The sequence below is a fragment of the Thamnophis sirtalis genome, unplaced genomic scaffold (assembly GCF_051295495.1).
Source record: "Thamnophis sirtalis isolate CommonGarterSnake01/CBP01778 unplaced genomic scaffold, rThaSir2_p1.2 scaffold_9, whole genome shotgun sequence".
NCBI classification, from domain to species: domain Eukaryota; kingdom Metazoa; phylum Chordata; class Lepidosauria; order Squamata; family Natricidae; genus Thamnophis; species Thamnophis sirtalis.
Genome location: NW_028261389.1, coordinates 29,437,608 through 29,463,613, shown reverse-complemented (window position 1 = coordinate 29,463,613; position 26,006 = coordinate 29,437,608). Strand labels below are relative to the sequence as shown.

At 37.7% G+C, this 26,006-nt stretch overlaps 1 protein-coding gene across 1 annotated transcript; it reads left to right on the top strand.

Moving 5' to 3' along the window:
• Positions 1-518: 518 nt before the first annotated feature.
• SOX10 (SRY-box transcription factor 10) lies at positions 519-23,912 on the top strand. The gene is made up of 4 exons (XM_014054960.2): positions 519-698; positions 1,599-2,056; positions 20,586-20,851; positions 21,486-23,912. The coding sequence occupies exons 2-4, from the start codon at positions 1,647-1,649 to the stop codon at positions 22,193-22,195; spliced, it is 1,386 nt and encodes a 461-aa protein (XP_013910435.2). The 5' UTR covers positions 519-698; positions 1,599-1,646; the 3' UTR covers positions 22,196-23,912.
• The last annotated feature ends 2,094 nt before the right edge of the window (positions 23,913-26,006 follow it).

The following is a 26,006-nucleotide window of genomic DNA, read 5'->3' as shown; positions in this document are numbered from 1 at the left end:
AGAACAGTAAGCTTCATCCTAAAGGCAGTTCCATATAATTTTGCATACATGGAGACTATCATATTTTCAGTAGATGCACATATCGAATAATGGACTATTATTCACACTCATATAGAGATGTGTACGTATAGAAATAAATAAAAATAAGGCTGTTGGTGTAGCCATCACAGGGAATGACACACAAAGTTTGTTCATTCTGTAGTCGAATGATATAACAGTGGTCCTTAATGTGGTCCTTTTTCAAACAAAAGATGGTTTGAAAAAGGGGAGGAAGAAAGGAAGGTCTGATGCTAAACGTCTGAACAGATGAAATAAAAGTTGACTATAGCCACCTTCTAAATAGGCCATATGAGAGAAAAGTGTTAATTTGAGATGGGGGTTGAAATGTAGTTGATAGGGATGCCGAACGTCTCCTGTCTGCATACAATTGATGTATTTGGGCCATAGAGAGCTCTTAGCTCCACCCTTTGACTTTCCCTCCCCCAGTGTTAAGCAACGAACCAGTCACAGAGACATTCATGCAGGGTATTAGGAGCAACCAAGCCTCCCTCCAGGAATGGCACTTCTGATAGTTCTCCCAGCACACAGCTCTTGAAAGCTACCAGCCTCGTGAAAAGAGAGCAGACACAGAGAGAACAGAGAGGCTAGTGGGACACAAATTACAGCTAACTCAGGATTTGCCCGAGAGACCGGCTGATGTAAGTTTCCTTACCTGCACTTGATAACTTGCTTCTTCTCTTTTTTCGCTTTCTCTCTCTCTCTCCTTTCTTTTTAACTAACTGACAGCTTTCACTTCACTTATTACTTTAGCAGATGTTAGCAAAGTTGCTACTGTTCTGTTCAAACTAACATAAACGTGTAACTGGAAGTCAAATTTCAGTTTGGCTAATTTCATTGAAGGTGTTTGGGTGAACTTTATTTTTAAATATTGTTTCCCTATAGTTAGATAATATCTCACAGAAACTAAGTGGTGGTAGAAGTAATGACGAACTAAAGCTAACAGCTTTGAATTTCCTAAAAGGTTTCTCTCTCCCCCTTCCCCTTAATCAGAATGTAAGTGAAACAGGACAAAAACCTAAAGACAAAGTATTTGTATCCCCTCTATGCTGCTTTTACCTGTTGGTTTCAAAGGGCACAATGTGTAACGACGCATTCTGAAATGTACGTCTTACACAATCACAAGGCGTTCATGTTATGATCCTTTAATACTAAAACCACCTATTTCTCTTCCGCTGCCAATATTCTTGACTCTGGTCTCAAAAGCAGCTTATATTAGAAGCCATATTTGGAATGTAGTAGGACAAATTAGAGCATGGAGATATATATTTTTTATTCTCAGCCCTCTAAGACCACCCGGATTTTTATTTTATGCTCATGTGTTCAAAAATTGGGTTGCCATATTAGAAACTTTCCCAACAAGAATTGGAAGCATCAATTAATTTGGATCTTGTCCTCCCATTTTTGATCATGGATTTTGCAAATGATAAAATATAGCCCTGGTTGGTTTTTTTTTAAATAGTTACTGGCTGTTTGTTTGATTGTTCAGAAAGTTTGAACACTTTTGACTTTAATATTCACATCTATTTTTTAAATGGTAGTTCCGGCTTGAAGACTTGATTTTTGAAGGGTAAAATCAAGAGGAAACAATGACAGATGATCAAGACCTTTCTGAAGTCGAAATGAGTCCTGTTGGTTCTGAAGACCATCACTGCCTTTCCCCAGGACCTTCCATGGCATCAGACACCAACTCTCATCTTACCAACTCCAGCAGTGGTGAGATGGGGAAAGTGAAGAAGGAACAACAAGATACAGAGGCAGATGATGATAAGTTTCCAGTGTGCATCCGGGAGGCAGTGAGCCAGGTACTGAGTGGTTATGATTGGACCCTAGTGCCCATGCCTGTGCGTGTCAATGGAAGCAGCAAGAGCAAGCCCCATGTCAAGCGGCCTATGAATGCCTTCATGGTGTGGGCTCAAGCGGCCCGGAGGAAGCTGGCTGATCAGTATCCTCACCTTCACAATGCAGAACTTAGTAAGACGCTTGGGAAGCTCTGGAGGTAAGAACAATTGGGCGGGTGGGGTGGGGGTAAAGAAAACGAATAAGGCAAGGTCAAATAGAGGCACAATGGAGAATGAGAGAAGCTCAGCAAGTATTGATTTAATGGATATATATTTGCGATTTATGGTGTTAAGATAGGCAGTGTCAAAGAATAGGCAGACAGCCAATAGAATGAAATATCCAGAGTGCTGTCAATATAAAATTTCACTCATATTTTGATCTTGTCTATTCTCTTATCTCTGCCATGAGGCCCAGTTGACCTGGCCATTCAGTCTTAGGCCCATGAGTTTTTATTTCAGATACTATGTACTCTGCCCCTTCTCTTGATCAGTTGTGTTCCTTCAATCTGAATCTTTGATCATCTTCTAATCCAAAGCATTTGACGTGCTGGCAGGGAATGATGGAAATTACATTTGGAGGCAGTTGGAGAGCACCCAAGTGGGATAGGCAAGTTTAAACCTTTGCTTCCTTGTCAAATCAAAAGTCTTTGTTCTGCTGGGGAGCACCTAACACTGGAACAATGATTTTCAGGAATCCAATAACGTTGTAAAAGAGACGTTTTATCCTCTAAAACAATTCAAATAACTACATTTTTTTCCTCCATGAGGGAAAACAAATGCTTCCTTTGGGGAGAAGGAAGAAAATGATTATTAATGATGTGGTGAGATGCAGGTACAATGAAAGAAGCAGTTTGTTCTTATTAGAAACCATCTCATTTTTAATCACAGGGACGAATAATTTGTAGTTGTCTGAAAGTAATATGATGATGGGACTTGGTATAGGATTAGTAACAAGTGGAGAGGTGAGGAATTTAAAATTAAAGATTGCATCCTCTATGTTGCCAATTCCTTATTTATAAATAGATAATACTTGGCTGATGAACTGGGCATTTGTAACTTTTGGGTGATCAAACTGAGGAACGCAGTTATCTTTATGGAACTATACTACTCTGTACTTAGCAGGAACAAGCCAGCACCTACCCAACAGTAGAGATTGTTGCATTGTCCTTGCTCTTCTGTTATATGGACCTAGATTTGAGGAAGCACTTATATTTCAGAAGCACTATGTTTTCCCAGCATTCAGATCACATTAGATTGCTGCCAGGAGAAAAACGCAATCAATTATCACATCTAGAAGACCCTATTAGAATACAATTACGAGGATGTCAAGGGTATCCATTGGAGAGTGCCCATGGCATCATTGATTTAAAACAGATGCAACACACTATATAAGTGCCATAATAATAGCTTGTAAAAGAGGAGTCACAATGGAGCTGAAACTAAGTGGATGGAAACAAAGCATGGAAAGTCCTTGGATAGTTTCATCTTCACATCAGATAATCCTGATGCTATATCCTAAGGATTTATTTGCATAATTTAAATGGTTATTTTAGCATGGGGCTTTTTTGCATTAGAAGTTAGCTGATTTTGTGGGGAAAGTTTAAGCTGAAGTCTAATCAAACATTTGAAAAGATGATTAAAGGTAAAATATAAAATTTGCCTCTCTTCCTGTCATATTGCTTTATAACTTTAGAATTTTGGACATGCAGAAATTTCGTTCTGTCTCAAAGTCTCAGATGAGTTGGACTTGCTTTTGATTGATCATCCAAGTAAACCTTAAAGTTGGATTTTGTTGTTGTGGAATATTCTTTTGAATTCATTGTAACACATTTGAAGCAATTAAACATCGATTTCATTTAACATTTCATAAAGGATAAATTAATTATATTATTTCTAATATGATCCTCGGAATTGGGATTTAAAAAATCTACTTTTATCCAGATAGTGGAATGTTAGAAAATAGCCTTGGAACAAAACAAAATGAAATATATAATTTTCATCATATCATGTGATTCCTTTAGACAAGGAAATATAAACAACAACGGACTCAAAATTCCAGGATCTAGCCACACTGTTTGCTTTCAAAACTTTATCCCATCCCACCCGACTATCATTCCTTCAAAAGATCTAAATAAGGCTTAATTCATGTGATTCATTTTGCTAAGCAATTCAGTTATGGGGAGCAACATAGTACCCATGTGATGTTGGGTTAAGAATTCCACTGCTTTTCTGGCACATTTGTAACTGACTTCTGCTAAAAGGCAAATGACTGACTAGAGTTCAATAGTGTACAATAGTGCATATTGCATACCGAACTTACTATGTTCTTCTCAAGCAGGGCTGAAAATGTTTAAACTTTGAAGAGACACTGGCTAATAGGACAAGCAACTGAGCTGGGCTCGTGATCTAACTTTATATGCAGCATGTTTTTTTTTTTAATTACTTCTCTAAAATTGTTTGATAAGTACTCCATTAAGACACTGGGATTTTCTTAGTAAAAACAAACTTAATATTAAGGATTTGGGTCTCAATTCTTTAGCTGTGTGATTTAAAGGCAACCATCTTTCTGGATTAGGTAGATGTGAAAATAGAGATACTGAGTGCAAGTCATATTAAATTGCAGAACCTCTGTTCCCTCCAGTATTTTAGTTCGTCTCTTTGGTGCTGGCGAGCACTCACAAAATATTTGACAGACTAATTTGTTGGTTCCGGTTTATCAAAATCTGTTCCTACTTCTTTTGATTAACTCAAGCAAAAAGGCTTTCTAAAAAATAAATTAATATAAACAAGCATGGTAGATCACAAATAAGATTTCTGCTCATATCTCATTTCCCCCCAAATTATCATACAGAGGCATTTTTGTAAGCAGTTTATGACAACTACTTTGATAAACTCTGGCTTCTTAAGACTTTGAAGACATCGTTATTTCAGGAGTCTGTTGGCATTCACTATTGCATAGACTAGTAAATCTAGTGTTACTACTAATGCTGCTATTGCTGCTGCTACTACTACTATTTGGAGTTTGAAACCAGTTTAACATAGTTTTGACACAGAGACAGTTTAAGTCTTAGGAAACCACCAACCCATTAAATTAAAATGACCTCTACTTATTTAATTTTATATTAAATAAAGATTTATTTAACATAACCTTTATTTATTTAGTTGAAGAATTTTTAATGCATATTAATTTTCTTAAACAATTATTTGTGAGGAGTTGTTCTTTGACCAGCTACACATTTATTTCTGTTAATATTGGTATAAGTTGGTTATAAACTAGTAAATATAGACAGTGTTGAGCTATAAACCAATAAGGCAATCAATGTCTTTATTTAGTTGCATTAAAATCAGTGAGAAATACATACTGTAAATGTTAAATCAATGTCGATCATATTGGCAATGAGTAGATTAAATGGCAGTGAATAATATCTATAAGCCCCTTCTTATTAGATCAAATCAGGAATCATCTTTCTATTTTTTCTCTGATTATTGGCTGCAGTAATTATTGAACTATTACAATAGTGTTAAGAATCAACCATATTAAATATTGTGACTCCTGCAAGGGCAAATCAAATCAAAAGCATTTTGAAGTGCATCTCTTCTTTGGGCATAGTGGGTGATATACCAAATTCTTAGTTTATTTTAAAGTCAACTTCAAGCTCATTGATAATACTAGATTGTAGCCATTGGCTTTTGAAAATATCTGGTTTGAAAAGAGGACATGGAGTGATAGCCATATTTTTATGTTTTCATTTTCATAAATTTGATGCTCCACTTACTCTTATATTCATCTTATTATATTTTTGCCTGTATGTATTTCAAAATGAGAGGCTACACCCTTAAACACATCAAAATAATGATGCATGTTGAATTCAGCAGAATCTGCTTATATATAAACACTGTTAGGGTACCACATGATCAGATCATCGTACAGTTATAATTATAATTAATCATCATACAATTATTATTATTATTATTATTATTATTGGCTTGCTAATTATGATCTATATTATAAAGAGCTCCATAGAATATTTCTGACTTCTTTTTTAATAGCATATTTTGTGTTTCTGTGTGTGTATGTGTGTGTGTGTTGTTTTAGGCACAACTCTTGATCATATATATTTTCCTTTTTGCCTTAATATCCCATTATATTTATTGCCATTTGCTGTGGTCCTGCTTGGTTAGTTCTGGTTTTAGGAAAGCAGTCACAACATATCTAAGGGACTGGCTGCTTTCTCAATAATCCTGATTTATGTCTCTATTTGCTTTGTCTTGTTTGCTTTTGTTAACAAAAACTTCCTTGTATCGCTCTTCTCTTATACAGCATTTCTCTTTTTTCTCTTTTTATATCTTGTTCCTAACATTTTAAAATCATGCTAAATATTCTTTAAAAAATATTATCTTAATTATATAATCCAAAATAAATAAATAAATAAATATTTCAAGTTTTTTTTAAAAAATAAAACAATTTTACTTCATGCTTTCAATATAAAACTCACATGCCGCAGAACTTCAATCATTAAATTGTTATGTTTGGAACCAAAGTCATTTTCTTTTCTGATCCCAGACATACAGAGGATCTCTCCCAGATCTTGTGACCATGTTTCATGGGACCTACAGCTGCCACTACTGTCCTTGAAGCCCCCTGTCTGCCTTCCCAGGTAGATTAGTCAGGAAACCGATCAGGTGACCCAATTCTACTTAATTGTAAGGCTGCATTAAGAGAATCTTGCAAGTCTGATAGTAGAAACTTTTCGCTGTCTCTTTTACTCTCTGATAAATTAGGAATGTTCTTTTCTGCATTTTTTTCTCTGGCCATTATGCAGCTGCAGGTTGTATCCAGGTGTCATCTCTTCCCTCCATCTCCCAGGGGTATTCTCACATACCATTGCATCCATTGCAATCAAGGGGCAACACAATAAATAGCTTTCAGTGGATTGATGTTACAGTGATTGTATTGATTGAGTCACTTAACTTGGAAATGAACAATAACAATAACAAGTTATTTGGCCACCAGATGTCCTCCATGTATGTTGGACTACAACTCCCATACCGTGGAATAGAATGATGGTGATATAGTCCAATACTTCCAGAAGGCATCGGGCTACAGAAGGCTAATTTATGGTACCAAAAAGCAAGAAAGGAGCTTTCATTTTTTCCTAGGGTAAATGAAATAATGAAATAAAAGGCATTTTTGAGCAATGGTGGCCCCAGATATGAAATAGCCTCGAAAATTCTGCAGAAATTGTCCCTGAATTTAATACAAAACAAGAGGTGAATTATTAAACATAAAAAGAATGGTCATGAACATTATTTAATTAATTCATTTCAATTTAGGTTTTGTTCTGACCTTTTGTCCTTTCTAGGAGTGCAACTCTTAGCACACAGACGGCAAATGTAGTCAATGGCTCAAAAAACAGTCCATACCTTTGCATTAATGAAATCCTCATTGACAAATAATACTTTTCTTATGAAAGTGCAGGGAAAATTTCAATCTCTTTGCTTATATGTAATAATAATAACTTAATGTGTTTATTTCTTACATGCATACGTACGTCACCTGCTCTATCAATTCCTGATATTTATAGTACCCCAATAAATATCATAAACCCCAAATTAAATTTTATTTAACGGATCTTTAAAAGCATAATCCAAGAAAACATAAAATAAAAAATGAGATTTACAAACTAATAAAACACAGAGTAAAAGTTTCAAAGTTAACATTAGACTAATGCTGCATTTAATAGTGATAAAAACCATTAGTAAAATCAATATGATTCATATTATCTTGGCTATCTTAGTTAACTATAGAGTAGTTCCCAATTTGGAAATCCTCTCCCAGATGTTTCCAGTTTCAAAACTCTTGCATTCGAGGAAAGTTTCCATTGTCTTCCTAAATGTTCGCAAGGAGAGGGCTATCCTCACCTTGTGGGACCGGCTATTCCAGAGCAGGTAATTAATATATGAACCCGTCCAGGAATCAGAAACTGGCCTGATTCCTAAAATAGAATTGAAAGTCTGGATTGTCGCTTCTCTTGTTCTGACAAGCATGCCTGCACTGCTAAAAAAACAAACAAACAGCCTCAACATTTATCTTTTACACAACACTTTCGGCCAGAGACTAAAACAAACTAACTTTGCCTCATGCGCTGTGTTTCCTGGGCAAAAATGAAATAATTAAAATCAAAATCACAGTTTTCACTATTACTTTAAAAGTGTAGATAGAATCTCCTCCTTGGTGTGGAATGAAAACCTGCTGATGAAGTTCTCTTTATTTTTTAAGGTATAGTCCAGAATATAACTCACCGGCACATAAAACGTAACCAATACCTTTACTAGCTTCATAAACCATACTGGTGTATATGCCTTGCTTCTCGTCACATCTCCAATGCATCTGCTATAGCTCAAGCGCAACTATTTTACTCCCTATGGATTAAAGCACATGCCTTTTGCCTGAAATGTTGAATTTGCAACTGTTGTACAACCAGAAACCAAGACCCCTTTAGCGCTATTCTATCCAGGATATTTTTTTAAAAAAAAGAGTCTTCTCTTATCAATATTTTTTTCAGTGGCAAAATCCAAAAGGTTACTCCCCACTCATTCACCCAAATTCCCAAATTATTGCTTCCACAGTCTGCTATAATGAGGAATCTTCCTACAATTTGGAAAATCCTCTGAATTTTTTACAGATAGATATCTGCCTATCTGCCATTGTAGAAATAATACCTGCACCCCATGGGAAAATTAATATTTTAATGGGAAGAGAAAACCTGGGTTTACTAAGATCCCTTAAAACTGTATTTTTTTTAGTACATCGTATGTGTTAGCTCATGCTCTCATAATAAGGCTACAATTTATGCCCACAATATTCCTAGTTTACTGAGAATAGCTTGTCTAAAGTATCCTCTCATGTTGTATAGTTTTTACACGTAGTATCGGAGTTGAACTGAGATTTGGGGTAGTTCTCAACTACCAGATTGCTCTTATTCTTAATCTATGATTTATGACCTCATGTGTAATGAATTTCTTACACAGTGCTATCTTTTATTGAAGGAATTGCATGTGCTTGCCTCGTGTACGTTTTTATTTTTCCCACATGTTGATTGATTATGTGCCATCACGTAAGTGTTAACTTTTAACAACCGCACAGATAGATTTTCTCCAAAACAATTTGTTCCTAACCTCGTCCGTCAAGTCTTCCCACCAGTGTAGTCATCATCACTCAAACTGAGTCTGTTCATTTTGCTGCCGGTGGTCCCTTCTTCTCTTTCCTTTCACCTTTCCCAGCATAATAGATTTCAGCCGAGAACTAGGTTCTTCACTTAGTGTGTCTGATGTAGAAAACATCCTTTCTGCTTCAAGTGAGAACCCTGGATTGATCTGTTTGATGATCCATTGGCTTGCTTTCTGGACGGTTCACAGTATTCTCAGAATCTTCTCCAACCCCGACATTCAAAGGGGTCAATATTTTTTCTATCCTGCTTCTTCAAAGTCCTACCTTAGCTTTCATAAAGTGTAACTAGGAATATCATTGATTGCATTATATTAATAGTCATAGATATATACATCACAGCATCTGAATATCGTTTGCCATCTGTATATGTTGGGAAATATATATGATAGCATTTTACATGTGTGCACATGTAAATTGGTATGGGAGCATTAACAATGATATACCCAAGGGATATCATAAACTGCTCATGGATTTCGTTAGATGCACAGGTTCACATCCAGAATATTTGCCTTGTAGTTCCTGGTTTTGCAGAGGCTATTATCTTTTCCCCCAGAAGAAGGATAATTGCTAATTTCTTGCAGCAAAACCAATACTTTTGTGGCATCTTAAAAGATTAATAGACTTTCATGTTATTCAATGTTGATTCTAATATTGATTTTAATTTTAAAGATCAGTTCTGGAATACATAGAATTATATTTATGCCTGAAAAAAATTATGTGTGGTTTTTAATTGTTAAAGACACTTTGAAATAAAATGTAGGTAATTGAACATTACTAATAGTATTAATGTACTTTAACGCTAAGATGAAGAAAACAGAATTTTCAGTTCCTATGAATTTATAGAACAAATCCCTAAATCTCTTCTAAAAATTAATTGCTGACCAATAAAAGGGATTCAGGCAAAGGGCTGTAATAAATGAATGATTTATCTGAATGATTACTGCATAAATAAAATGAAAATTGAGATATAATTTCATTTACATGTTTTTCTTCTGCTTACTGCATCATTAGTAGACAATGTAGATGATAATTCTCAGTTGATACTGTTTTAATTCTCATCATGATCAAGCCAGATTTAGACATTAGGTTCAAGTCACAGTTTGCTTTTAAATTGTTTGTTGAATACTCAAAACTAGCTAGGTTCACAAAACAGATTAAGCTAAAATCCATGGATTTTTAAAATATAAATATGTCTATATCATTTGGAAGTTGAGTGCAGTGAAAATGAAATTTTTATCCATTTTGCCAATTTCAGCGAGGACAGAGTAAGAGAAGTACAGAAGGTTTGTAAAAATTTTGCATTTTATAATTTGTTGGTTGATTCTTCTTGAGGACTTTTTCTTTATGGAAATAGTATCTAGTGCCTAAGAATAAATACTAAAAAAAAATATTCTGCCAGATTCACCGAGAAAGCTACAGGGTTTTCCCGCCCAGAAAATTCATGAGATATGGAAGCCTTGGAGATACTTTCAGATTGAAAGGGCATTTTTGCAAAGGCAGATGTGCAAAATCCCTAAAGAATTGTTGAGATAGATGTAAGTGTAGATTCTTCTACATGTTGTGAGGAGTGCGAGCCTGATCCATTTGGAAAGAAAGACAATAACAAAATCAGTATTTGTCATAATGTAAAAAGGCCAGGCTGCTGCATGTAGAGACTAAAATGCTGCTATTTACAGCACCCTCTCCTGGACAAGATATCCAATAACACATTCCAACAGGAATAAAAACTTCCCCAAAATAAATCCATAGGAATTTACTGAGGTTGCAAAAAGAAAAGAATACTTAGACTTATGATTGCCTAATTGTTGCATGCATTCATGAGAAGAGGAAGGTGAATTGGTCATAAAATTTGTCACTAACATTATCTAATGTACAGTACATTTAGTTTTTGATGAGCAAATTCAAGTATTCGGAAGAGGATCATTAAGCACGGAACACTGCAAGATACCTTAAGCATCAGCACAATGCACACAGCCATGCACACAGAGCAAAAACCACCATGCTAGTTTGGTGAAAGTGTTCCTGAGAGTTTCTGACAGCATTATAGTACATAAGCGACTGTACATCTTTCCATGTATTTTTTTAATCAAATAACTCAGTGTTCCCAATTTGATGTCCTCCAGATTTGTTGGCCTCTAAATCCCTCATTATTCCCAATCAACATATTTATGAAAATATAAGAATAGGACCAAACCAAACCCCATCTTAGACCAGGATTTTGTTTCTCGTTGGTCAACTGGATGCTCACAAGTAGGACACCGAGACATATTTCTCTTCTGCTGTTATTTGCCTGCAATTAATTTTAGAGCAACACTGTCTCTAATGCAAAGATAACACTGATTTTTTTCAAGACTAATAGACCTTCATCAATCTTCCTCCATGAATGTATCCATTCCACCTTGAAAGACAACTAAATTAGGATTATTATGCACTGTTTGAAGAAGTGCTTTCTTTTGACTGTTCCGAATGTCAATCTGATCAACTTCAGTGGATCACAAGTTGGCCCAGGTGTTTTCACAGAGGAACAAAGATGTCTCCCATCCCATTTTCTTAATGCCATGCTGCATAAACAGTTCGATTGTCCACCAACCCCTTCCTCAGGTGCCTTCTTCCTAAGCTAAGAATCCTGCATGTTCTATTTTTGATTTCTTAAGGAATCTCCTAACTATTCACTCTTTTGCAACTATATCTCTATTATATCTTTCTTTCTACTGCGACCATAAATATACTGGTAAATAGTGTTCCAAATGTAGATGTACCATTGATGTATATAATGAAAAAAAATGGCAATGTTATTCTCAATCCATTTCCTAATGATTTCTAGATGGAATCTGCTTTTTTCAACAATGGTTGTGGATAGAGTTATCCTCTTTGTTGATTCTTTTTCTTGCTTAGTTTACAGGCAGCTCAGATCACATTGACGTATAGATGAAGTTAGATTGTTGCCTTATTGTGGATCATTTAACGTTTAAATTGAAATTCATAGTTTGCCGTACATAGTTAGGCTGGTTAGAAATCAATGATTGAAACCCAGCACACCTTGAGATGGAGACCCAGGTTGGAGGTAGGTGGGTGCAATAGCTCAGGATGTGCCCTACCTTTATCACTATCCATCTAATAATATTGGCACATCAAAACTAGGCATGCATAATCAATAAAATTGTAGCAAGAAAATTCTGGAGGGATAATATTGATGCTTTTTTTCCTGGTTCCTTTTTCATTATGCCTTAGCAAATGCACTGTTATTCATGAGTTGAGGAGTGTGAGTTGCATCCAATGTTTTTATATTAATATTCTCAGAAAAAAGTCTGACAGCATAGGAAAGTGAGAAAATTGTTCAGCTTGTATTTGCATGAAATCTACTAAATAGTTTGTCCTAAGCCAATACTCAAACAAAACTGCAAATTATCCTTTAGGAATGGTACTTTTCTGATGAAGCAATTATCCACTCTATATTATCCATTCTAATGTGCATGTTGGGAAAAATTAAGGAAAATGCATATGCTAATAAGAATGGCACAAAAAAATAATGCCAAATAAAAGAAATAGACAGTCTTCTTGACCCTTTTGTAGTTGTGAAGAAGAGAGTGATATCAACAGATGTAGATTGTCCTAAACCTACACTTTCAGACTTTGTTTTCTTTGTCTACAGAAAACTCTATATGAGTACAGGTGCATAACCTTATCTTTTTGGCATGTGGCCATTTAGATTTGATGTTAGGAATGATTTGTGCAGATTGGGAAGAACTTCAGATCTTTAAAATGGCCTTTCTTTATAGAAAGTGAACTTTTTGTACAAAAAAAAATATGCTTAGCATTTCTCTAGAAGTATCGTTCCAAATCCCAAAGATGGCACATTACTGTCAGTTACTGTGTTCAGGTAGATTTGGCTGGTAGAAATGATGACTTTAGAAACATAAAACAAATAATTAAGTATAGTACAAACATCCATTTGTGCTAGTTCAATTAAATTTCAGACACATATTATCAGCAGACAAAACATTTACAATAGCACTCATTGGAAATAATAGCATCGTCTTAGCACTGCTAAATTAATTAACCCCACGATGGGGCAGAAAACAGTTTTATTCAATTGAAACCCAGACTAGTACTAAGGATTTTGATAATGTCTAAATTAATTTCATGCTGAAATTTTCTTAAGCCTGTTTTCTATATTCTTTATCTGATAAAATCAAATGTACAAAATATAACCTATTATCTTTTAGCTGTTGCTTGTTTGAAGCATCTTTTTTTTAACTTAATGGCCTATCAAAAGGCAAATATGAGATGTAGAAATTTTAAAGTACATTATTAGAGTTTTCAGTCTCAACCTGAATAACTTTGGGCCATGTTATGTTGGAATAGTGTTGTCTTAGTCACAATGTTCAAACATCTGTCGTTGTCTATGTGTAGTCATGCTGAATGTGTGCTCTTCCATCCTCCACCTTCCTCTTGTTTTCATTGTTCACCACACTGATTCAGCAGCAGCTGCTACTGATGAGTAAGTGGGGACGGTTGTGACTTTATCGCTTGCAGTCACTCTCAGCGATATTCACCAGATTTCTACTGTCGTGACAGTGAAAACTGAGACTAAAAGACCATCTCTCACTGATGTTATAGCCAATGTGAAAACTTTACTTGAACTGAGTGAAATATTCTTTATTTATGGGTCAGGGAACTAGAAGTTCAGTTAAAGGTTTCTTAGGACCAATAGCTTTACAGGATGGTTTGCCTTCCCCCATCTGCTTTGGTGGGGGTTTTTGTGTATGGGCGGGGGAGGTTGCATCCAATTCCTTTTTTAAAAGCATAGAAACAAGGAGATTGAGTTGGGGAAAAAAACCCAGATCTTTGCCTGCTCGTATCACTTTCTATTTATTACAACTGGTTTGGTTAGGTAGAAAGAGATGGGTAGATCACGGTGGATTTGATTGCAATTCATTGAAAGATGGTGAAAACAAATATGCAGAGGTTCAGTTCTGGGTACAAAGGCTGATACAAAAAGAATTGAAGCTGATTTTGTAGTAGCATGGAACTTCCTGTCAGTTGTGTTTTCATAAAACAGCACAATGAAGGGTGATCCTTTTAATAAAAGGCACATCCTGCCATATAAGAGTCCTGCTGCAATGGAGATAGACAATTCTTAAATATGATAAAAATATTACATAACGCCACCAGAAGAAGTAGCCCATTGAATCACTGATGAAAGCAGACACTGAAGAATAATGTTTTTATTTATTTCATTTACTTATTTATTTTCATCAAGCATATATTAGATAACAGATATAAGTATAAACATGATTATGAATACATGAAATGACTACGAATAAAAGGGAACATTAGGACAGGGACGTTAGGCACGTTGGAGTGCTTATTCACGTCCCTTACAGACCTCTTAGGAATGAGGTGAAGTAGACAGTCTACTACTACTACTACAGACAATGTCTGTTGGTTCTATGTATCTCCAAGCAAGGACTGAAAATATTGGCCATCTTAAAGGTAAAGGTTTCCCTCACACATATGTGCTAGTCATTCCCAATTCTAGGGAGCAGTGCTCATCTCTGTTTCAAAGCGGAAGAGCCAGCGCTGTCCAAAGACATCTCCGTGGTCATGTGGCTGGCATGACTAAACGCCAAAAGCACACGGAACGCTGTTACCTTCCCACCAAAGATGGTCCCTATTTTTCTACTTGCATTTTTTACATGCTTTCGAACTGCTAGCTTGGCAGAAGCTGGGACAAGTAACAGGAGCTTACCCTGTTACGCAGCACTAGGGATTTGAATCACCAAACTTCTGACCTTTCAATCGACAAGCTCAGCATCTCAGCCACTGAGCCACCGCATTCCTTGTTGGACACCTTGCGTAGACCCTATTTTCTGTTGACAAGTATTTAATACCAAGCAGGTTAAAAGGTTCTGAATGAATTTTCAGTGACTTTTTGTTTTATCCCAGAATAATATTCAGAACGTTTCAAGTACCGTAGGTTCATTGGCTTGTTCAGATTTTATCCTTCCAGAAAATAATTGTCAACTGAGTATTGTTGACTCTACTTTAGCTTTTTAAAACCATTGAAGAACTCTGCTTGGAACAATTCAAGACAAAGGAGGAGGGTGGTTTGGATCACTGAATGCAATCCATAGAGCCACAAAGAGAATCAGGAAAGCTGGCATTTAACTAGAAGTTCAGTGCTTTTAATATCCTGGATTAAAACAATGAAGTAAAAGAATGAAATTTTGGGCATATAAGCCATTCAGCACCAGGTGATGTGATAGTAAGTCAAGCTTTCAAGATACTACTGCAGGTCATAGAAAAGAAAAGCCAAGTCTTTTGTTTGCCCGCTAACTTTGTTATGAGCTGTTAATCAGTATTTAGTATTCTTGTTTGTATAATAAACTAAGCCAGAAAATGTGTGATTGATTTTGTATTGTTAGCAATATGTTGTGTGAATACAGTTTTAGTTTATAAACCATGGTTTCTGAACTAGTAGTAATGTGCAAACCAGCCAGCAAACCATTTAAAAACCATGATTTATGTGATTTGTGAACCTAATCTCTGCTTGGCTTTCTAATGTTAAAGTCTGCTTGGATGTTAATTACAATAATGTAAGAACCTTCAGAGCTTGCACAGACTCACAGAAACTCAACTCAATTTAGTATTTTGGTGCTCCTTCCCAGAACTTAATCAAAATTCTTAACTGGAAATCTTGTACAGAGTGACAGGCTTGCATGAGAATTTACAACTGTGTCTAAATTAGCTGGAACCCACACAAGAAACACCGGGGAATTGTTCTGTTTCTCATTGAATTGGAAAGAAACAGCATTTATGGACAGAAACAGTAGAGTCGGTCCATGTTTTAACAAGAAATACTGTGGGGTGATATTCAGAATATAGCACAGCAGATCTTGAGATCTAAGCTGGCTGGAACTTTTAGTAATCAGAACCCAGGTTGTAGAAACCTGATCTGAAAGCTATATATCCCCGAAAACTGTAGTTATGCTAATAGGCTAGCTAAAATAGTCTCTTGGAGGAATGTAGAGAAATATCTAAAAACAGGTGCTGTTGTACTAATGAAACATATTCTTTTGTAAAATATGCCCATTTTCTTCTATGACTAATTTTTGCACTTTGAGAGATTCATTGTTATTGCCTGTTGTCATGGTCCCTCCTTCTTTTGAGAGCAATTCCAATCTTAACATGATGCAATTCATAAACTTTTCAGCTCGTTTGAAGAACAAAGGCACAAAACCAACCAGTACCTCAAAATGTTTAACAGGTGTAGGTGAACATGGCAAACCTGATGATTTAAGGCAGAAAGAAATAGTTCCAGGTATTAGGTTTTACTACCTGCATCCATGTTTCCATAAGTCCTTTATTTCTTTGATTTGGAAATTAATTCCCCCTTTTTAAAATGATAATCCAATTGACAATTAATAGATTATAAGCATGTTTGCACAAAGAAGGTAGAAGGATATGGGAAAAAAGGAGCTAAAACCAGAAAAATAGGAATGCATTGTTATCATTATGGCATTATCCAAAGGAGCTGGAAAGTATCTCTGTACCAGGTTCAGAGGAAATGGGAATGTCCTTACAGCTTTTCCAGCTTTTACACCTGAGAATGCTTGCCTCTTTTATTTGACTCAAGGCACAGAAGAAACTTTTTCAAATGCTATTGAATGGGAGGTAGAAAGGGGTAACGCTATTTAGAGACCAAGGCAAGATCTCTGGCCATGCTCTGATTGTTATTATAACACTCGATTATAGAATGGTTAATTCACTAGTCATCTATGCTTTAAATGATGGATCAATTAAATATAATTTTTTTCAAAATCTTTAAAATCTGCCTTTTCTTGCCTTTGCTCTCCTCTTGAAGATGAAATATTTTGAGGCAGAGTTTGGTAGAAATCAATGGAAATTATCATAGACATAATTCGTGTACTCAATATATATTGTATTTAGCATTTTATTTTGACAGCCAAAGTGGCAAAAAAACTGGGCCATCATTTTCATGAGGGGAAAGGAGAGCAAAGGCAAGAAGAGAAAAGTTATATGACTTTTGTTTTCTACCTATATAGGGAGATAGGATTATCTTGAATATTTTTGTTTGATTCCCCATTCTTGTAAAACCCTAGAAACAATAAACCAGTGTGGTTTTGTAATTTCTATACCAATTAAAATTAAGATCCATGTGCTAGCAAGCAATGCCAAATAAACAAATCTTGCAGTCCTAATAAAATACTGTTTCACATGTTTCAAGCAGCTGCTTGATATTTACAACAAATACCAGAGCTCAGGCTTTTGTTCCAATGAAGCTCTGTCATTATAACTCCATGTTTACATATTATGCATTAAACATTGTTGCTGCCAATCTCTGTGCCTGATTTATAGTGCCTTAGACTGGAAGTCTTGGATGTTGCAAAATTAAGTCCCAATTAAAGCAACTCAATTAGCCAGTTTTAAAATGCATATGTGTAAAACCATTTTGAGGGGTTTCTTCCCCCCCTAGCCATGCTGGAAGCTTGTCAGCACTTCCAGACTTCGGGGAAATGGGTTCCCGGAAGGGTTTGAAGGCTGCAAAAAGTGGGGTTTGGGGATATACTGGCTCATCCTTGGTATATATTCAGATGCTTTCAGAGTGCTGATAGGTGCCAAAACTTCATGAAGAACCATTTCACACACAGAAACAAAGCATTAGAATTTATTCCCAGTTCATGCAATGACAGAGCATCTGAATAACAGAATAATATTAAATAATAATGTGAATTGAAGCTCAGAATTTTTATGGTTTAATCTCTCTTTCTCTTTCTCTCTCTCTAATTTATAGACCTGCCCATCTTAATCTCATGACCTTGGGCAGCGAACAGCAGTTAAAAACATAAAGCAACAATAATAGCATACTAAAGATTGGCAGCCAAGGTAAAAACCATCATAACCATCAATGTAGGTATCCCATGGACTCTCATTTTGATTCCATGCCCAGTGGTATATTCTTCAAAACCATCCAAAAGGTTAACAAGGTTGGGGCTAGTCTAATGATGCTCCAAAGAGTGGCCATCACAACAGGCTTTCTTTCTTGGTCCTGCTATTGACGACAGTTGGGCCTGCCCGGATATATATAATCAGGAAGAAGTAGTCCCTCAAAAATCTAACCCTATGCCATGGAGGGCTTTATATTTACATAAACAAATTGAATATTTATTAATAAATCCACTGATCTATTTGCTAAACAAGAAATAGCCAAAATAATTCTTCATAGGTTATTTGAGGAATAAAAATGTTCATTCTGTTTGTTGTTTGTCTATCAAACAGAGGTTTTTCCCCTCACTGGGCAAGACAGAGAAAGGTATCTCAACAACTTGATATTTGTTTTGTTAAAATTTAATGTAAGCAATAATATTTTTGGGCGCGGAGGAGACAATCTGTAATTTAAATATAATATTTATAGTATAGCAAAATTTAGACAACAATCATTCTGGGGTGGGCTTTACAGTACCATTAAACAGCCATGGTGACACAGTGGTTAGAATGCAGTACTGCAAGCTAATTCTGCCCACAGCCAGAAGTTCAATCCTGACCAGCTCAAGCCTTTGATTCTTCCAAGGTCAGTAAAATAAGGACCCAGATTGTTTGGGGCAATATGCTGACTCTGTAAATTGCTTATAGAATGTTGTAAAGCACTATGGAGCAGTACATAAGTCCAAGTGCTATTGTTATTAAACAGTCAGTTGATTGACTCAGGTGGTAGATGCTGAAAGACGGGGAACAAAGTTACATGTTGAAGTGATACCTGCCTTATATTTCCCCTTCTTGTAGTATACCTGCCTATATTTCCCCCCTGTGGAAATAATCTAAACAGATAGAGAAATTTTGAGCATTTTGAAACTCCAGATAATAGGTTTTCTGTTCAAGGCTCCATAATGCTACTTAGCTCAACAACCCTGCCCACTTGCAGCGACTTAGCAGGAAATATTGTCTCAAGTAATAACACAAGCCACTTAGGGATTATGTTAAGCGATTGAAAAATTCTTAATTAGATGAGGCTATGAAATAAGAGTCTGATTGGTCTCAAAGTTAGCTTTGGGCTCAAACTGGTCTCAGTGGCAATCCCCATTAAGAAGCAAAATTCAGAATGCGTTAAAGAGATAGTTTCTCTTCTTTACAAAAAAGCTTACAATAACCCAGTGTAGATTTGGGCAGTCATTTTGCTGGATAGCAGGTTTCGCCTTCTCTACCCCTTATTGGTCAAAAGTAAAACATTCTCCTGCATCTGTATGGGATTTTTAAGGGGGAGGGATGCTCTGTATCGTTATATATGACATTTTTAAAACAAAACAATACTCCATTTACACAGTGTCTGTGATAATTTTTTGAAGATGACATCTGGAGATCAAAATATTACCCACCTAATGTATGTTAGCCCCAATCCGAAAAATAAAGCTGCCATAGCAAACGCATATTACAGACTTAATGTGTGATGTAGGTTGAGCCATGGAAAGAAATATCAGAGTGTACCAATCTCCCACAGTTTCATTTAATCCTGGATGTTTGTTCTGTGAATAAATTGAAAAAGATTGTATATAAATGGAAATTGATCTTATTACCAAAAGACTAGAATTTGTTCAAGTGTATGATGTAAAGTTTTCCCACTTGTACAATCTGTGAGGAACATCTTTCTGTTCCATTTCAGTGAAATTGATTACAAACATTTAACCAATTCTCCTAAATAAAAATTTCACGCATTACAAGGCTTGGTAGGTCAGTAGAAAAACATGTACCAGATGTGCTTTCGGTGTTTGTGTCCCTTCAGGTCAGCTTGACTCCTGGCAATTGTCTGGACAAGTCCCTGCAGTTTTCTTGGCAAGATTTTTGGAAGTGTTTTGCCATTGCCTGCTTCTTATGGCTGAGAGAGAGGAGGGGAAGAGCTGGCCCAAGGTCACCTAGTTGGCTTTAAGCCTAAAACAGGATTAGAACTCCTGGTTTCTAGCTCAGAGCTTGTAGCCATTACACCAAACTGGTTCTCAGCTGAATAAAATACATAGTTGTTTACAGTTGCTCATGCCAGTGAATTTTACATAAAAACGTAATTATGGCAAAAAGCTTTGCTGATGTGCTAAGTTGAAATCTGCTCATGATATGAGAGAGAGCTTTGACTAGCTGAGTGTAGCATTCTTGCTGAGTTCAAAAGAAAATGGCTGATGATGTTTCTGGTAGCATCACCGATTATCTTAAAAGTTCTCACTGTTCCATTGCAAAATTTCTGGTTAATCTCCTTCCAGCGTCATGGTAGAGCAACTTTCAACACCTCTTTGCTGATCTTCTTTCCCATCTGCCATGCTGTGTCTAATAGTCATTAATGGGTTTCTATTATCAATTGATACGATCCTGATTATTTAGAATTCCCCTTTTAAAACATTGGTCACTTACATTTCTTCCTGTTCTCTTCTCTCTCCCACCTCTTTAAGATTACTGAATGAAAGTGACAAACGACCTTTCATTGAAGAAGCAGAGCGGCTAAGGATGCAGCACAAGAAGGACCACCCTGATTATAAGTACCAACCACGGCGTCGGAAAAACGGCAAGGCTGCCCAAGGAGAAAATGATGGTCAGGCTGATGGGGAAGCTGGTGGAGCTGCAGCTATTCAAGCTCACTATAAGAATGCCCATTTGGACCATAGGCATCCTGGAGAAGGATCTCCCTTGTCTGATGGGCACCCTGAACATTCTTCAGGTGAGTTCATAAATTGAGCCAGCAGTCAGATCCACAGCAATCTGAATTCTAGTGGCATGGTAAACCAGGAACTGCCTAAATATAGAGCAGAAGCATGAAAACCACCATTTATTTTTCTGACAAAGCTGAACATTTAATTGAATTGGCATAGATGAGTATCATAACAAAAGACAATTGCCACAGCCCTCAGCTCACAATTACATCTTGCAATTGTGCTTTTTTACTTATTACCAGCCTCTTTGTTCCTTCCTTCCTTCCTTCCTTCCTTCCTTCCTTCCTTCCTTCCTTTCATTCTTTCTTTCTCTTTCTTTCTTTCTTTCTTTCTTTCTTTCTTTCTTTCTTTCTTTCTTTCTTTCTTTCTTTCTTTCTTTCTCTTTTCACTGGAAGCTCTTGTAAAGCCACCCCAAGTCAGGGAGTGCCTAAATCAAATAAAACAAACCAACAAATGACTAAGCAGCCTGTGTAATGAAGGTAAAGAACTTAACTAAGATACTGGTTTGTTGTGTTTCGTTCTTAATGGAGTCAAATTCTGGTAACCTGGAAAGGATCCAATCCAAATATAATGTTGCTATAAAAGTTATATTTGTAATAACTGAGCAGTTTACACACACTCTCTGTGATGTCAACCTTACAGGTCAGAGCCATGGTCCTCCCACTCCACCAACTACACCTAAGACGGAGCTCCAGACGGGTAAGGCTGACTCCAAACGGGATGGGCGTTCCCTTGGGGAAGGAGGAAAACCTCACATCGACTTTGGCAACGTGGATATCGGGGAGATCAGCCACGAAGTGATGTCCAATATGGAGCCCTTTGATGTCAACGAGTTTGATCAATATCTTCCACCAAATGGACACGCTGCTCACCCAGGCCATGTGGGGGGTTATGCCACAGCTGCTGGTTACGGCCTTGGTAGTGCCCTGGCTGCAGCCAGTGGACACTCTGCCTGGATCTCCAAGCAGCATGGGGTCTCTTTGTCTGCTGCCGCATCCTCAGTGGTAGATTCGAAGACACAAGTAAAAACAGAGGGTTCTACTCCTGGGGGTCATTATACTGACCAGCCCTCCACTTCCCAGTTAGCTTACACATCACTCAGTCTGCCCCATTATGGCTCAGCTTTTCCATCTATATCCAGGCCCCAGTTTGACTATCCTGATCACCAACCTTCAGGACCCTATTACAGCCACTCTAGTCAGGCTTCTGGCCTCTACTCAGCCTTCTCATATATGGGGCCCTCTCAGCGTCCTCTGTACACTGCCATCTCTGACCCAGCCCCTTCCGTGCCACAGTCCCACAGTCCCACACACTGGGAACAGCCTGTGTATACAACCCTCTCAAGACCCTAGGGAATGGGGAGCAGTGACCAAAGCAGCAGCGGAAAGGCTCCAAAGAATCAGCCCCAGAAGATGAGCCTCCAAGTTCCAAGGTCTTTTGGTGTCATCCATTCGCCAGAATCCACAGAATATCCGGGGATGTCTATCATGACCACAGTTATCGATGGCTCACCTGGCTGGAGGAAGGTTCCCAACCACCCCCCCTACTCCCAGTCCCTGAGTGGCTTTCAAGATCCCATAGGCCTTCTAAAGGAGGGTGATTCTAGGCATGGAGCAACAAGTCATGGTTGGTTTTTGTAAGGCAGATTGAGGGTTTAAATAATTACAGGAAGAATAAAATTGAGAGATAATTCCTCCCTTCTCTTCCCCCATCCTCAACTGCCCAAACACTCCGTCTGACATTTTAAGAAAGAAACCAATAACCATAACTTTGCCACAGTCTATTGGCAAATTATGGCTAGAGCTGGGCATGCTGTGGTGGATATGTTACAGAAGAAATGCAGTGATGCAGCTGCTGTGGACAGAGCTCTAGGACATTCGTGCTTCAGAGTTTCACATGCATGAAATTTAGTTCTCCATTGGAAGATCACCCTGTGCTTGCTTTTCCTGTTGTACTTGGCATCTCAGTTTCCGCCTATCTATTCCATCGCCTCTCTGCTGCCTGGCTCTCTTAAGACTTAACTACACAGTACATTGGACTCAGGAACTGTATTATATGATCTGGCCACCTTTGCATGTAAGCGAATCCATGGGGGCACACCTGCTGGTCCCTCGACCATAAATGACAAAACAGACTGAAATGTCGTCCTTGGTAATGAACATTTTGTATTGCTAGTCTGTTCCCAGTACTTCATGGTTCCCTTCTAACTCTCCCAACTATCCTTCTAATAGTCAAAAAGATATCCTGCCAAAGCCAATGTTTTTTCTTCTGGCACGCTTATGAATGTGCGTTTCCATGTATGAGTGTGTATATGTGGATGTAGGGAAATTGAGGAAAGACAGCAACTCAGTATGGTTTTTTCCTACATGCTTAATTAGAGAACAAAATTACTGTTATCATTTCATAAAACATCTCAAGATGTTTGGGTGCTTGAGGCAAACGTTCCAATAGTATCCAGGAATGGTAACAAGATAGTAAAAATATTAGCTGATCCTTTGCTGCATTCAATCATTCACAAAATCGGCTATGAATGGAGGGCTGTGTTACCATGCCTTTTGGTCACAATGTAAAAGCATGAAAACATCAATTCCCTAGAAACAACAGATGCTATGCAACACAAGTACATGAGAAAAGGCCATTACTGGCTGCAGCAGTGTTTCTCAACCTTAGCAACGTGAAACTACATGGACTTCAATTCCCAGAATTCTCCAGCCAGAATCTTCAAGTTGTCAAGGCTGAGAAATACTGGGCTCTAGTATTGTATGTTAACGCTACGTTTTGTTCTTCCCAACACCTTTAGACTGAGACAGCTGAGGCTTGCCTGCCCCAAGTTACGAACTTATATATGCTTATTTCCATGTTCAGCTATGGATAATTATCTTTTCTCTATGGTATTTGAAAAGAACATGTAGTATGGCTGTATCTCTTATAATCTATTAACTGCTATGCACCCTTATTTATGCAAGTAGCACATCTTTTCCTGTCCCCAATGATACAAACTTAAGTTGTCCTAGCATCATTAACTTTGCATCAAATGTATGGAGTAATAAACTTAAAATGTTTTAGCTATGTATGTCAATGTGTGTTTCCTATTTTGATCTATGCTCTGCCTCATATCCCTCCAAACTGGCTGAGAAGAGAGAGAGAAAAACATATAGCCTGCTTGTCCATAGATTTCTCCCTGTGTATTGTTAACAGATCAACCTGTCTTTTCACACCTAGTCAGAACTAAAATTCCCACTTTTTTCACCCAGCAATGGACCAGATGAGGATTGTTGGTCTTTCCAGTTAAACATTCCAAGCATACTTTTTACTATATTTTTCTAGCTCCATGGTTGTCTGTTAAACCCAATTGGGATGGTCACAAGTACCTTGTCATCTTTTCTAGCTCTTTCACTACATTTGCTATTCTAAAGTCAGCTGACTCTGAATATGGGGTAACATCTTTAATTTCCAAGGATAACTGTAATTGATAAGTTTATTCTACAGTATATAATCCTTTGGGGTTCCACCACAAAACCGCGTCTGACTAAACCGCGTCTGACTAAACCGCGTCGCTGACGTCATCAACAGGGCGACAACAGCGCGGAGACAGAAGCACGCTGTAAACCCTAAACCTAAAATTAACCCCTAAACCTAAACCTAACCCCCCTAAACCTAATTCTAAACCTAACCCTAAACCTAACCCTAAACCTAACCCTTAACCTAACCCTTAACCTAACCCTAAACCTAATCCTAACCACTGTTCCCTCTAAGGTGCGCGCCTGCGCGGCCGCGCACCTTGCAAGAAAGCCCCGCGCAGAGTTTCTATCTGCCGCGCAGAGAAACTCTGTAAAGGAAACGTTTTGCAGGCGGCTACAACTGGATCCGGCAGTGCTGTTGCCTGTTGGAGGAGGAGGAGGTGGTGAACCAGCCTGCCACCACGGGCCACAGCCAGCCCCGCCGCTCTTCCCGCCCCCTTCCCAGCCCCAGTCCAGCGGACGCAGAAGAAGCAGCCCGGGGCTCCGCTGCCATCCCAGGGGAGGAAAATCGTGTTGGACCAGCAATGGCTGCAACAGTGAGGAGTTAGGAAGTGGGGGATGCAAATGCCCAGCTGTCCGCAAGGCATAGAAATCCTCCCATTCCCCACAATCCTGTCAGAGCTGAAGAAGCTCTGTGCAACCCCCCCCCCTTTGTTCCCATCTTGCCTGAGCTCAAAACCGCAGCCTTTAAACGAGGCTCAGCGTAACGCGGAGGGAGGAAGGCGTTTCCTTCTGGGGAAAGAGCTGGAGGCCGGGAGAAAGATCCAAACGCGGACCCTGGCTATCTCCCCCCACCACCTCCTTGCTTCCAGGAACTCCCCGCAACCCCCCGCCCCACAAGAGAGACATCAGCGCCGCCCCGAGGGACAGGAGGGGTCCCGGGCGCAGCGGCATCGTCTGTCTCCCCCCCCCCCGCCCGAATAGGGACTCCCAAGTTTTCTAACATTATCTGTTTCTTCTGTTTTTCAATGCAATCAGAGACAAAAATGTTATGTCTGAAATTAAAACACAAGAAGATTGGTATAACTTCAGAATATAGGAGAAATATAAGCTTATTTACTAGATATTCAGGAATAAAACCAACCTTATGAATAGCTTTCACACAGGAAAAAATATTTCAGAATGCAGAAATGAAGAAGCTGGAGACTTGCTTTGCAACATATTTTATGCACCAATTAGGAAATTTTAATTTTAAAAAACTTAAGAGAAAAAAATACCCCTCACAATAACCCATATTCTTAGAGACTTTCATTTTGGATCTACAATACATGAGGGTGCCTTAGCACCTTGGAGCCATACAGTGGTAGGAAGGGACTGTGATAATAGTTAAATTCTATTTTAATCCACTCACACTTTATAATTCTATGCCTAATGTTAATCTTTATTTATTCTCAATAACACATTAAAACCTTTAAAATGCTTTTGTATGAAATCATGCTAGAAAGAATCATGTGTCTCTAACAATTTTATTGAAATTATAAAACAGGCAGTGACATTTTAATAATTTGAGTCACAGTTTACAGAAAGCAAAATTGATTGGGGTTATTATAATTCCCCATTTGTTACCAGAGTTTACTTCTGACAAAAAACAGGACGAAGCCCTAGGAAGGGCTATTTTACACATTCCTTGAGGGGCTTAATA

Coding starts and splice junctions, on each gene's coding strand:
- SOX10 (XM_014054960.2), top strand. CDS start 1,647: ATGACAGATGATCAAGACCTTTCTGAAGTCGAAATGAGTCCTGTTGGT. Junction 2,057..20,585: donor ACGCTTGGGAAGCTCTGGAG/GTAAGAACAATT, acceptor CACCTCTTTAAG/ATTACTGAATGAAAGTGACA. Junction 20,852..21,485: donor GCACCCTGAACATTCTTCAG/GTGAGTTCATAA, acceptor TCAACCTTACAG/GTCAGAGCCATGGTCCTCCC.